Source organism: Toxorhynchites rutilus, chromosome 3, assembly GCF_029784135.1.
Source record: "Toxorhynchites rutilus septentrionalis strain SRP chromosome 3, ASM2978413v1, whole genome shotgun sequence".
NCBI lineage: Eukaryota > Metazoa > Arthropoda > Insecta > Diptera > Culicidae > Toxorhynchites > Toxorhynchites rutilus.
In genome coordinates this window covers 239171976-239183793 of record NC_073746.1, presented here as the reverse complement: position 1 = coordinate 239183793, position 11818 = coordinate 239171976, and the positions used below count along the sequence as shown (strand labels likewise).

Genomic DNA, 11818 nt, shown 5'->3' with positions numbered 1-11818 from the left:
ACGCCAATACGAATACTCAATCTTGCCAACATTAGAGGCGAATGAACTGAAAAGTTTTAAGTTTCTCAAAGCCAAAAAAGAAGAAAAAGAATCTTGCCAACAGATTTGATTGTGTCAGTAAATTTTTCCTGTAACTTTCGAAGAAATTCACAATTCATAAGAATCTGGTGGTATTTGTGTGACCAGACCTATAGCCATGCCAAATAGCACACAACCCGTTGTCGCCGTCGTTCGCTCACCAATGTTTCGCATTACGAGTGAACCGTGGCAGAATACATTCACCATATCACCGAGATGGAATTGACAGCAGCAGCAAATACCTCTGGCATTTGCTGTTGTTCGTCGTCCGTTGTTGCGGCCCTTCAAATAAATAGAAAAATTGTTCGTATGATAAACCGAGCTACGGAAACCCTACTTACCCATCTTTTAGGTAAACAAATAGATTTTGGCTGCTATCCGCCCCAAGGAAGGCATCGTTATCTAATATTTCTACTGCTGTCATCCAATTTAGTTGTTAGTCGCGAGCGATCTCCTCAAAACTACCTTCCATTTGCTTGTACTGCAGCAGCGTGATAGATCGCATTAAATATCCAACCAAAATGAAGTGGCCTGTTCAAAAACAACTGACTGTTGAACTCAACGAGGGAATAGCAGGCGCCCTTGATTTCCTTTTCACTAACTCGAGTGAGGGCTCCATTCATCCTACATTGGGTCTCTGGATTTACCAGTGCTGTGCCGACGATGTGATAAGTATTCGAATCATTACCCAACTCTGTCGAAATCAGTGGCATAATGTACTCAGTATGCATGAATTGATGTGCATGTAGCACCTCGAAAGTAATCTGATCGATGATAAGTAGATTGTGAATCTCAGCTCTTGGCCAAACTCGGCATTGCTGGGTCCTGGCTTAAGCAGACCCATCTTGCTCAAGGAAGTTACATTTGTCGTCAGAGAAGACGCGCTTTGTCTCGAAGGAGTCAGGCCACTCGAGTCCTGAAGATCGCTACCGTTCGAAGTGCAACTTTTGAATCTCATCAGTTGTACCAAGAATAATCGAATGTTGGGTGCAAGAGCCAAACTGTCCTGATAAACTTCGACATTAAGTGAGCATATAAGATTTACTTCCTTCATTTGAGGAAATCAGCTTGTGGTTAGAGCGGTATATCACGGTTGGGCGATCCGAACATGCGAACACGTTTGTCGTCGGAAGTGACCGGAACGTTTTCAGAATAGTCAGCTGGTCTCCAGCGTAACTTTTTTTAGCCTGTTAATCTGTTAGTATATTTCTCCATGAGGAAGTAAAACGTTGACCGCCTGCGAGCGCACACATTAAATAAAAGATACCTTCAAATAGAGCAAAATTGTCCTTATCCTCCAAATTTAATCCACATTTCACAATATTTTACACGAAGACTGCGAATCCCAAATCAAAACAACATTGGTAGTGAAAAACATCTGTCAAGGATGTCGATAAAACAGTTTACCAAACAAATCTAGTACACAGAAATACGGCCGTAAATGAGGATAGCTTTTTCTTTGACGACGTATCGTATCCGACGAATCAATATACGGATACGGCCGTAAATGAGAATAAGGGTGAATATCGACAATAAAACAAGTCGCAGGAAGTTCCTGTGCATTGAGTTTTTGTTGACCAAGAACACAGAAACGAAGATTATATATATAAAAACTTGAAATTCCAGAACCCTTATCATCTGGTAACTATCTAGAAGGTCGTTATACATTATTCTCTGGTTGTTTGGAACAATCATGCCGATTTTTAGAAAAAAAAAATCAAAAGTAGAAAATTTAAGACATACATTTATTTGATCTTATGTGCACCATTTTATTCCACAATCTTTTGTCATCCTTCACGCAACTTGCAAAATTCATCATCGCAGAAATTCTTCGTTTTCTCGTCAAAAAACTGTGTCCAATGAGTCGAAATTCTTGATCTTAAATATATTTTTTTAGGTGCCTGAACAAGTGATAATCAAACGATGCAATATCCGATGATAGCGGATGGACTATCACATCCTAGCGAAACTTTAAGAATTTTTGGTGGGCTGTCAAAGAAACATGAGGCATTCTTCTAGATTGCCGATTTTGTTTCGTATAGCTGCGAATATTACTTGTTGGAATTTATCGATTGGTTGTTTGTTAGAAGCTCATAATGCAAAATCTCTCTCCTATCCCATCAGACACAAATAATGGGCCTTATTACCATTTCCATTTCCGGTGATGGCCGTACGGTGTCAACATCTGGATAGGAAATTAGTATTCCACCAAAATTTATCATTATAATATAAAATTGTCTTCAGATCCAAGAGAGATTTTACCACATGAAGAAAACAAAGTTTTCATTCATCTTCTTCTTCAATGGCACTAACGTTCCTAGAGGAACTTCGTCGTCTCAACGTAGTATTACTTGCGTCATTTTTACTAGTACTCAGTTGAGATTCCTATGCCAAATAACACGCCTTGAATGCATCTGAGTGGCAAGCTCTAGAATACGCGTGACCACAGTGCAAGTCGGAGCAAATTTCTTTGACGAAAAATTCCCCCGACCAGAACGGGAATCGAACCCGAACCCCCGGCATGATAGTGTGGGACGCTAACCACTCGGCCACGGGAGCACACAAGTTTTCATTCATATTGAACATTAATTTGTTATGGAGAAGTTAATTTTCATTCATAATTTCCATTCGAAAGGTGTTCATTCTGCATTATTATCTTTGACACTTCACTAACTCGTTAAACGTAGTTCCATGGCCTAATGATGCGGGTGAAGACCGATTTGGAGATATCTAATGATGATTCATTTCGCTCACCCTACAGATTTTGTTTCCAATATTGTTGTGAATGATTATATTTTTCTTTGTTTGTCACGATTTTCTTCGAACTGCGAGTTTTCATTGCATTTTTGAAGCGAGTTCAAAAAGTGTAGAGGAACTGGTACGAATTCGGTATCCCATTTTGTTTTTTTGGACTTAGCTCTTGCCCAATGCTCAGAATTTCTTCATATTACGTCAGCTTATGAAGGGATCTATTGCGGACATTTCCCCGCAAACCGATTTCAAAAATCTTGATTTGGCTCGGAGCTTTGAGCATAGAAGTGAAACAACTCAATTTCGAGTACCCGAGATGCCTGGGTATAAATTTGGCACCTCATTTTTTTATTTTTTTCAAATCAAAAGAGTCGTCCTGAAATCACTGGAAAATGTATTTTTTGACATTTTCATACAAAATAGGAGTGAAGTACACTATTTTACGTAAATTAACTCAACTTTGACGAAAAAGCATGCAATTTTACAAAACAAAGAGGAACAAAAAAACGATTTTTCAAGAAAAAGTGCACAAATTTTATCTCGATTTATTTCTAACTAATAAAGTAGAGTAAAGTAAAATTTTGCTGCGTGGGCATGCAATACTTAGCATGGTGTATCATCATCACTATGTTCACATTGGGGTGCCCAATTACCCGCATACCGAATTTTCACTTTGGAATGAAATCTATGGAATTTGTGATTAAAATCTCGATACACTTACTTGAATTCGTTGAAGAACATCAATTTCTTGATCCAAATCAGCTTTAATATTTAAAATCGGCTCACTATTCCATTTTTAATGATTTTTCAAAATACGCACATGAAAAATTTTCGAGATTTCAAAAACGACAAAATTTTTATTTTTTTTTTAAAAAACACAGAAATTTTGGGTTTTTTGCATCTGAGGTTTGTTACTACATTACTAGAACATTTTTTTAATTCACCACCAGAGTGCGCTCATTACCGCCGGGGATCCGGGTGGGTACCAAATTTGTACCAGTTCCTCTAGAACTCATACATTGTAGCTTTTTACGCAATCAAGCTTCACCAGGTGCTCATGAACATAGATACTTGTAAGGAACCTGCTCCTGCGTCCCAATTCGATTATTATCAGTTGCGCACACCAACTTGCTGGAGAATCCAATAACTAGAAGCGCATTCCCAAAAATATTACAATTCAATGAAGAAGAGCATCGCTACTAGGGAGACTTCTCAAAAGATATGATACCCATAAAAGAACTTGTTGTTCGAGTTATAAAAAAACATAAACGAAGCGGTTTTACATTGAGAGCGGAAGCGGGATCGAAACATCGGAAACAATGTCGCATTTTTGTAATATTACATCATTCCAACCTGCTTTGGTGACGTTTAAATCCTGCCGATAATGGCATCTCAAAAGATTTTCCACCGCGCAGTACCGGCAGACTGCCTTTTATTTATAAATTCGGATAAATTTCCTGGAAAGGCAGAATATTTTTCATATATGAGGGGCTTAGAATGCAAGGGGTGCAAGTGACTTGCTCGATTTCTCTTCATCAACTTTTTCTTTAGTTAATAACTCAACTGCAAAAACGTTCCAATTTAAGTTTGCTATAGTATCCGATAGATGAGGTTCTGACCTATCTTCCACATTTTCAAATACAGCTGGGAATGTAATTGCAGCTAAGTTATGACCAAAAGAGAGAGTCGATGTAGAGAAATCGATCAAATCACTTACACCCCTTTCATTCTAAGCCTCTCATATGGTTGAATATGGCAAAATATTTTTAATGTCCAAGTAGATGCAATCTATACCCCCTCTCCCCTCACCGTGGACGTTTTCGTTACCCCTACCCCCCCCCCTAAAGTGCGCTACACATACAACGTCCCGTCACCGTGAAGTCAACGTAAAGGAATGAAATGTCAAATATTCTTCCATGGAAATCGTATGGTAGCATTCACATACACAATCACCGGCATATTTGACGTCGGCAAAATAAGTCCAAGAGAATAGTTGACGGGACGGTGACGGTGACGCTGTATGTGTAGCGCACTTTATTTTGCCGACGTCAAAGTTGCCGTTGATGGTGTATGTGAATGCTACCGTACGATTTCCATGGAATGATATTTGATGGTTCATTCTATTAAGTTGGCTTTACGGAGACGGGACGTTATATTATACATATAACGCACTTAAAGTTGTCCACGTGGTATGTGGACAGTTCTCTACCGGATCAGTTGCGCCGTTGCGCCCGACAGAATGTTAAACGATCATTTTTCATGTTTTCTAATTAACTTGTAAAATTGGTAAAATCCGGGGCAACCCTATCCCATCCAATGCAAACTGAGCGTAGGCAGCATAAAACAGGGCTCGCGCTTAGGGGGCTCACGTATTGTTTAATGTTTGGAGTCATATATGTTCATATTTGATTACGTTGGATAGTTTCCTTTGGCAAGCGATGTTTGGATACCCAACCGGAAGCTTTCTTGGCAATTTGCAATTAAAATCACAGCTGAAGAATCGCGCGGAGCACTTCATTTTTAATTTTAGGTTATGATTTCTATGCTCATGATTTTCTATGCTGGCTACTAAAAGACGGCCATCTTAGCAATCCCTTGGTAAAATCCAATATGGTGGAGTTAACAGGTGGCTCGTAATTTACACTATTTAGAAAAGACGTATGAGGAATGGCAAGACGAAAAGTTTGGATTTGTTTATGTTAATACTTACGTTGGTATGGTTACATTTGATTTCGTCGATGGTATTTGAAGCAGTATAATAAATAAACAGTTGTCGTTGAAAATAGTAACCTAGTAGCCTTTATGAATATGCTTCCGCCAGCTGGCTCGGCTAATGTTATTCAGGGAATGCTTTGATCGTGGTACCGCCACTGGCGCATAATTTGCAGCTTTGTTTTTTTGTGCTGGTTCATAACAGCAATCAACCGTGACGGTGAAACTGTAGTCAATGTTTAGTGTTGTTTGGATACCATCTATGTAAATAAGTTCAAACTTACTGGATACGTCCGAACGGCAATTCTGACATTACGTTTTACCTTCCACTTCACTTTCCTTGGTAAAATCCATGTTCCTAGCTTTGCCGCATGGGATGGAATATGACAGTTTTTCATCCACCTAATCATCCACATGACAGCGAGGACAGCTCGCTGATAAAAAGTACGAGAATAGAGTGAGAATTTTTCTATTCTCAAGCTATTTTTTCAATTAATTCAATTAACATTAATGCATCATTGGCACTAACATCGAAACCGATTAGAATCACTGATTTCCAGATTAAATCAAGTTTTGACGATGACTTATAACCTGGATGAGATGAATTGGTCGGGTAAGTGCTATTTTTTCATGACTCTCAATATTATGTTTATTTTATTTGCTTTCTTTAAAATTGGTATAGACGTTCGGAATTTGTTCCGAAATTGGCGAGACGATAACGAGCGTAAGAGTGACGAGGTAATGCAACTGTGGGATGCAATACTATCGGACAAACAAAGCAAGTTGGGGAACGAACGTCATCTGGTGCTGGAACAAGTGATGATCGCTGCCCTCGATTGCAATCGAATAGAAACTGCCGAAGATTGTATCCGGATACTGACAGCGGAGTTTCCCGGTAGTTTGCGAATACAGAAGTACAAGGCAATGCTGCTTGAATCACTGGAACGTTACGACGATGCGCTGGATGTACTCGAGCAGATAATCAAGAAGGATGCAACGAATGCGGCTCCACGAAAACGGAAAGTAGCAATCTATAAGGCCCAGGGAAGAACGAGCGAAGCGATTCGGGAACTGTGTGAATATATGAAACGATTTATGTCCGATCAAGAGGGTTGGCATGAACTGTGCAATTTGTATTTAGCAGAAGGCGAGTACGCAAAAGCTGCCTTTTGCATGGAAGAAGTATTGCTTCATAATCCACACAGTCATCTGATTCATCAAAGATTGGCCGATATTCGTTATACAATGGTAAAAATAATGCGACAATTAGAGACTAAACATTCTAATTGATATAATCGATTTTCAGGGCGGATTGGACAACATTGAAATTGCTAAGTCCTACTACTGTCAAGCTGCTAAACTCAACAATAATAACCTGAGGGCACTTTATGGTTTATTCCTTGTAAAAAGAAACATTTCAAAACTATTGGCAAACGGTACTAAAATCAATTGTTTCTATTTCAGTGCTGTGGACATATTGCCAATTCAAAAGCAACCCTAAGCAAGCGAAAAGATGTTCAAAAGTTGGCTCAGTGGGCAATCGACCAAATAAAGCTGAAAACAACGCCTGAGGCGTCAGTTAAGCCTGGTAAAAATTCAAAAGAAGATCTCAAAGACGAAGTAGCTGCCCTGGAGCAAGCGTTTGGAGGATTGGATATTGCCAAGGCGAATTGACAAGATGACCACCAGCTGCGCTTTGAAAACATTGTCACGAACAACTCTTCGCTATCAACCGTCTATCATTTTCTGTCGTAGCTCATATTCCATAGTTTGGTAATCTGAAAAAAAATAACAAAGCAACATTTTTGGTTCCTCTCGACCAAGAATTGTGTTATCGTAAATGCTAATCTATTTAATCTCTTTGCATAAAGCATTAAGATCATTAGTCTAATTCGGTTCAAAAACACGAAATCTACTTTGAACACTGGAAACATTTCAAGGCTAGGGATGCCCTATCAGAACCATCCACCGTAGATCACGATTTCAACGACAAAAATCCCATTTCTTACGATAATGTCTAATCACTTTTTTGTACAAATCATCCCACAACTGCTGCTGGAACACTTTGTTCTCATTGCTGTATATTGCATTGATCGATGTAAAACATTTATAATCCTATAAATTATTTTTAAATTGCTAAGGTTAACCGAGTTTAACTGATGCCTCAAAGACACAGAATTCCGGAAAAGCTGAACAGCCTGTAAGAGTCATAAAAATGAAACAATAAGAAGTAGTAAAATTTTATGTTCTTTGCATTGGAATAAATATATTATAGTCGTTTGGATGTGTTGTGCAACATAGAAACACGATGTATGTATAATGTTCATCTAATTTAAAACATTTAAAATAAAAAAGGCAGACTATATATTGGGATAAGATAGAATGTAATGATTTGAGCGGCAGACGCATAGGGCTGGAGTATAATAAAGGTTTGTTTTTTTTTGAAATCGACTTTGTGCTTTTTATAGAACTTCCATTAATAAAGGAACTTTTCCTTTACAACATTAATAAAAAGAACTTTTCAAGAGCTGTTGGAATAAACTGCTGTAAATTTTGTATAATAAAATAAGCCGACCCAAATATAATCAATGAGAGTCGGAGTCTTCCTTCCCTGACCCGTTTACGACCAGTGGTTCGAAAAATCGAACAGCAGTTTTAATATTTTCTCACGTTTTTTGAAAGCAACCATAAGCTTTTTACATCAAATAATGGGCAATATTATAGAAATCGAGTCGATGAGAATTTTACACTCTATTTTACTATTATAGACACCGAGCAAGTCGACAGCATCGATCGAGTGAATGCTATCGATGCAACCGTCATACTTTTGATGTAGGACTACGTCTTACATTAACCCTTTAAGACCCAAATTTTCTATTTGTCCCATTCCACTTTTATCTCGAATTTCCGATTTTCTGCATAAAATACTCCTAGCAGAAAACTACCAGCACAAAACCAATGTGTATGTGTGATAGATGAGAATATTCTAAAGACGTTCTAGTGGAGGTGAACATTGAAAATAATGTCTGAATAATTTGAAAAGAAAATCCGTGAAGCCCGTTTAAAGGATTGTAGAAGGTTAAGGGTGCTAAATCAGAAAACAGGTCACGTTTTTATGAAATAAAGTTATCGTTAAGCTGTGGACGCGACCAAATTACATACTCGCGAATGTCTCTGGCATTTCAATCATTACATCAAACTGAAACCATTCCATTAAGGTTCTGAATCATCGGCTCACCAAGAATATAATTGTTCAGGAATTTTGCGTATGATTTGGTTTCGCATAACAGCAACAAAATTATCTCCACCAAGGATGAAAACTAAGTTAATCGAGACCAGAAATATTAATAGAAAGAGCGCAAAGCGGAGATAAGTGTGAGTATATTTAGTTGCTTCAAGCCATCGACATATGACTTTGTGTGCGTGGTTCATAACCCGTATGTACAAACAGCATCTTCGCTACGCTGAAACCCCTTTTGCATCTGCTCCCGTGTGCATTGGCCCTGTCGCGATCCAACAATCATCTAATATCTAATCTAAAAAAATCATCTAATTTTGATGCTATGATGGACGGTTGTTTGGTGGTGCAAATTATGCAGTCGCGGTAATAAATATAAACAAAGTGGGAGGTAGCGGAAGAGGAATATGTGCGCTAGGGTATGAATAATGGATCTCTGCTGAGGCAAATATTCAAACTTTTTCTTTATTCGAAGCAGTTATCATCGCTTGTATTCCGTCAACGTCTGTATTGCCTTCAACAAGAAAGTAAATGTTTTTCTAGAATTTTGTATATGATTGGTTTCCGTTTGCCAGTAGCAAAACTTGCTCCGCTAAGGATAACGGCTGCGCTTATCTCCAGCATGAGAAAGTAATGCAACTATTTTCGACGCCAGGAATATTAACAGAAGCGTTTCTTTTGAGAATAGCGCAAAATGATGAGAAGTGTTTATATTCTTAGTCGCTTCAAGCCACCAATGTATGGCTCTGCATGTATGCTATGTTGAACGCTTGTTTGGTGCTGGTTGGTTTACGTTGTACGAATGATGTCTAGAGGTGCGATTCCACTGCGACAATAATCAAAAACATGTAGCATGACATTTGATACTTGCAAGCATTGCCATTGTTGTTGTTTCCATGCAGTGCCGGAGAAGGATTGATGTAGTTATGAGATGTGGAATAATGATGCTGGTGCAACAAGTATATAATCGCCTGTATCCGATTGTATGTCAATTGCGAAAAAGGCCACCGGAAAAGCGTCCGAGGTAAATTTTCAATGTATTGGTATGTAACAAAGTGCAACATGCGATCAGCTTATGTATTATTCTGCGAAGGCAATAATGAATTATCTATCAATTATCGTCAACTGATTCTACAATAAAAAAAAAAACATTTCAGGATGATCAAACCATTATACTAAACAGTTATTTCTGAAATTCCGCAGCATTCTAAAATAATATCCGAAGTTATTAACAAGCGTCTTGAATAAAATAACAGCATAGTTCTACCTCAACAATGTGGTCGTGTCTTAGACACAACCTTCTATATTTTTTTTACAATTTTGATATTTCGTACGCTCAAGTGTTGCAAGGTGTTTCGAAATGACAAAAATATGCTAATAATGTTTCTTGCGAAGCATATTTGCCAAAATACTGACGATTTCGTATAAAACTAGAAGTGGTCCATCTTACCCCGCCGGCATTCTTTGTGTGGACACTGACTGGACAGCGTCGTTGCTGGACGACGAGGGATCGAGTGCCTTTCTCAAGGCAATGAGGGTGGAGGTGTAGTGCAGGAGTAGAGCAAAGTTAAGGGCCTTTTTCAAGGCTAGAGACGAATGAACTGTAATAGTTTAAAGTCCTTATGATACAACTGAACTTATCCGACTTTTAACTAAATTGAACTTTTACCCAATAAAAATGAACAGTTTGTCTCGTTTATTGAATTGAACTTGCGTTCGTTTATTGCCTACTGAAATTGAACTGACTTAAGGGAGAACCCCTGTCTGGAAGGTCGAAAAAAAAAGAATTTTCGTAATTTTTTTCGGATGTTAGGAATAAAGTTAAGTGTTCGGGTATTTTAGTTATTTTTAAGGTATATATGAAAATGTATTCATTTTTTGAGTGCACGAATAATGATGATTACGCTGTTGACAGCTCAATGCGTAGATGCTGTCTGAAAATCGGTACCTTGCTGGTGGTATCGGTTTTGAAGCAATGGGGTGTCGCAGAACAAATTCCAATGAATATTTTGAAACTTTAGGATAATACCTAAAGCGTTATATAGGGAAAAAATGCCAAAAAAAAGAGTTATTTTTCATTAAAAATCGCTCATAAAAATCGAAAAAATGAAATATAAAAGAACGGCTATGTAACGCTTTAGATGATTTATTTTTACATGTTTATTAAAATTTTTAACCGAATCGGTCAACTAGATCCTGAGATATCGATACCACCAGTTGAAAAAACTTGGTTTCGAGAAAAACGCGTTAAAAATATGTATAGCAATACTATAATAAAATTCCGAAAAATCCTTTTAGGACAACATTTCTGACGGCATAAGCTTCCCAAAAATGCAACAAATAATAACTCGATTTTTCCGAACTTCCAGACCGGAGTCTCTCCTTTATGAGTAAGAATTGAATATACACGAATTCTTACTCTGGCTTAGGACTAAAAAAAGAGAGAAAAGATTTCGCTTTTCTGCTTAGATAACCGAAACCGCATCGGTTATCTGCCTTCCTATTCGGTGCATGAAAATCTCTTCCATTTGTTTCTACGTGTCTTCCGTCCTCCGCGCTTATACCATGTGCGCTGTAAAGGGCCAGACCACGCGTCCCGCTAAAAAGGTTCAAGTTTCTTCAAATAGAACATGAAAAATCAGATGGATGTCATCCGCATAAGTGAATACGAATACTCCCTTCGGTAGTACCTGGAACAGACGTTTCATCGCTATTAAGAAGAAGATGACGACTAATCGGTGTTCGTCTTCTTCAGAACTAACCTAATGCAATTAATAACCCGAAATTTTGAAGTTTGCCACTTGGTTCCTTCTGATTTAACACCGACCAAGTGTTTGTTTTCCCACCTGATCGTTCGGAAACACGAATCGATTGACTGAGTTCGTGTCCACTTTTTGCCTTCGGATGAACTCAGAATCGTATACCGGAATTGAGAACAGTTTCGCGGAATATTCCTCTAGCACAGGCAGGGTGTCGACTCGAAACCCGAAAAAAAATCCCTGATATTCCCTGATTTTCTAGTCATTTTTCAGAAAAATT

General features: G+C 38.2%; 1 protein-coding gene across 1 annotated transcript; it reads left to right on the top strand.

Moving 5' to 3' along the window:
- Positions 1 to 5944: 5944 nt before the first annotated feature.
- Positions 5945 to 7988, top strand: LOC129778019 (ER membrane protein complex subunit 2-A-like). The gene is made up of 4 exons (XM_055784653.1): positions 5945 to 6154; positions 6224 to 6789; positions 6848 to 6943; positions 7006 to 7988. The coding sequence occupies exons 1-4, from the start codon at positions 6121 to 6123 to the stop codon at positions 7213 to 7215; spliced, it is 906 nt and encodes a 301-aa protein (XP_055640628.1). The 5' UTR covers positions 5945 to 6120; the 3' UTR covers positions 7216 to 7988.
- Positions 7989 to 11818: the final 3830 nt, after the last annotated feature.

Excerpts from the sequence above, each read along its gene's own strand:
- LOC129778019 (XM_055784653.1), top strand. The coding sequence starts at position 6,121 with ATGACTTATAACCTGGATGAGATGAATTGGTCGG. Across the intron at positions 6,790-6,847 it reads CCGATATTCGTTATACAATG|GGCGGATTGGACAACATTGA; the intron begins GTAAAAATAATG and ends ATCGATTTTCAG. Across the intron at positions 6,944-7,005 it reads CACTTTATGGTTTATTCCTT|TGCTGTGGACATATTGCCAA; the intron begins GTAAAAAGAAAC and ends TTTCTATTTCAG.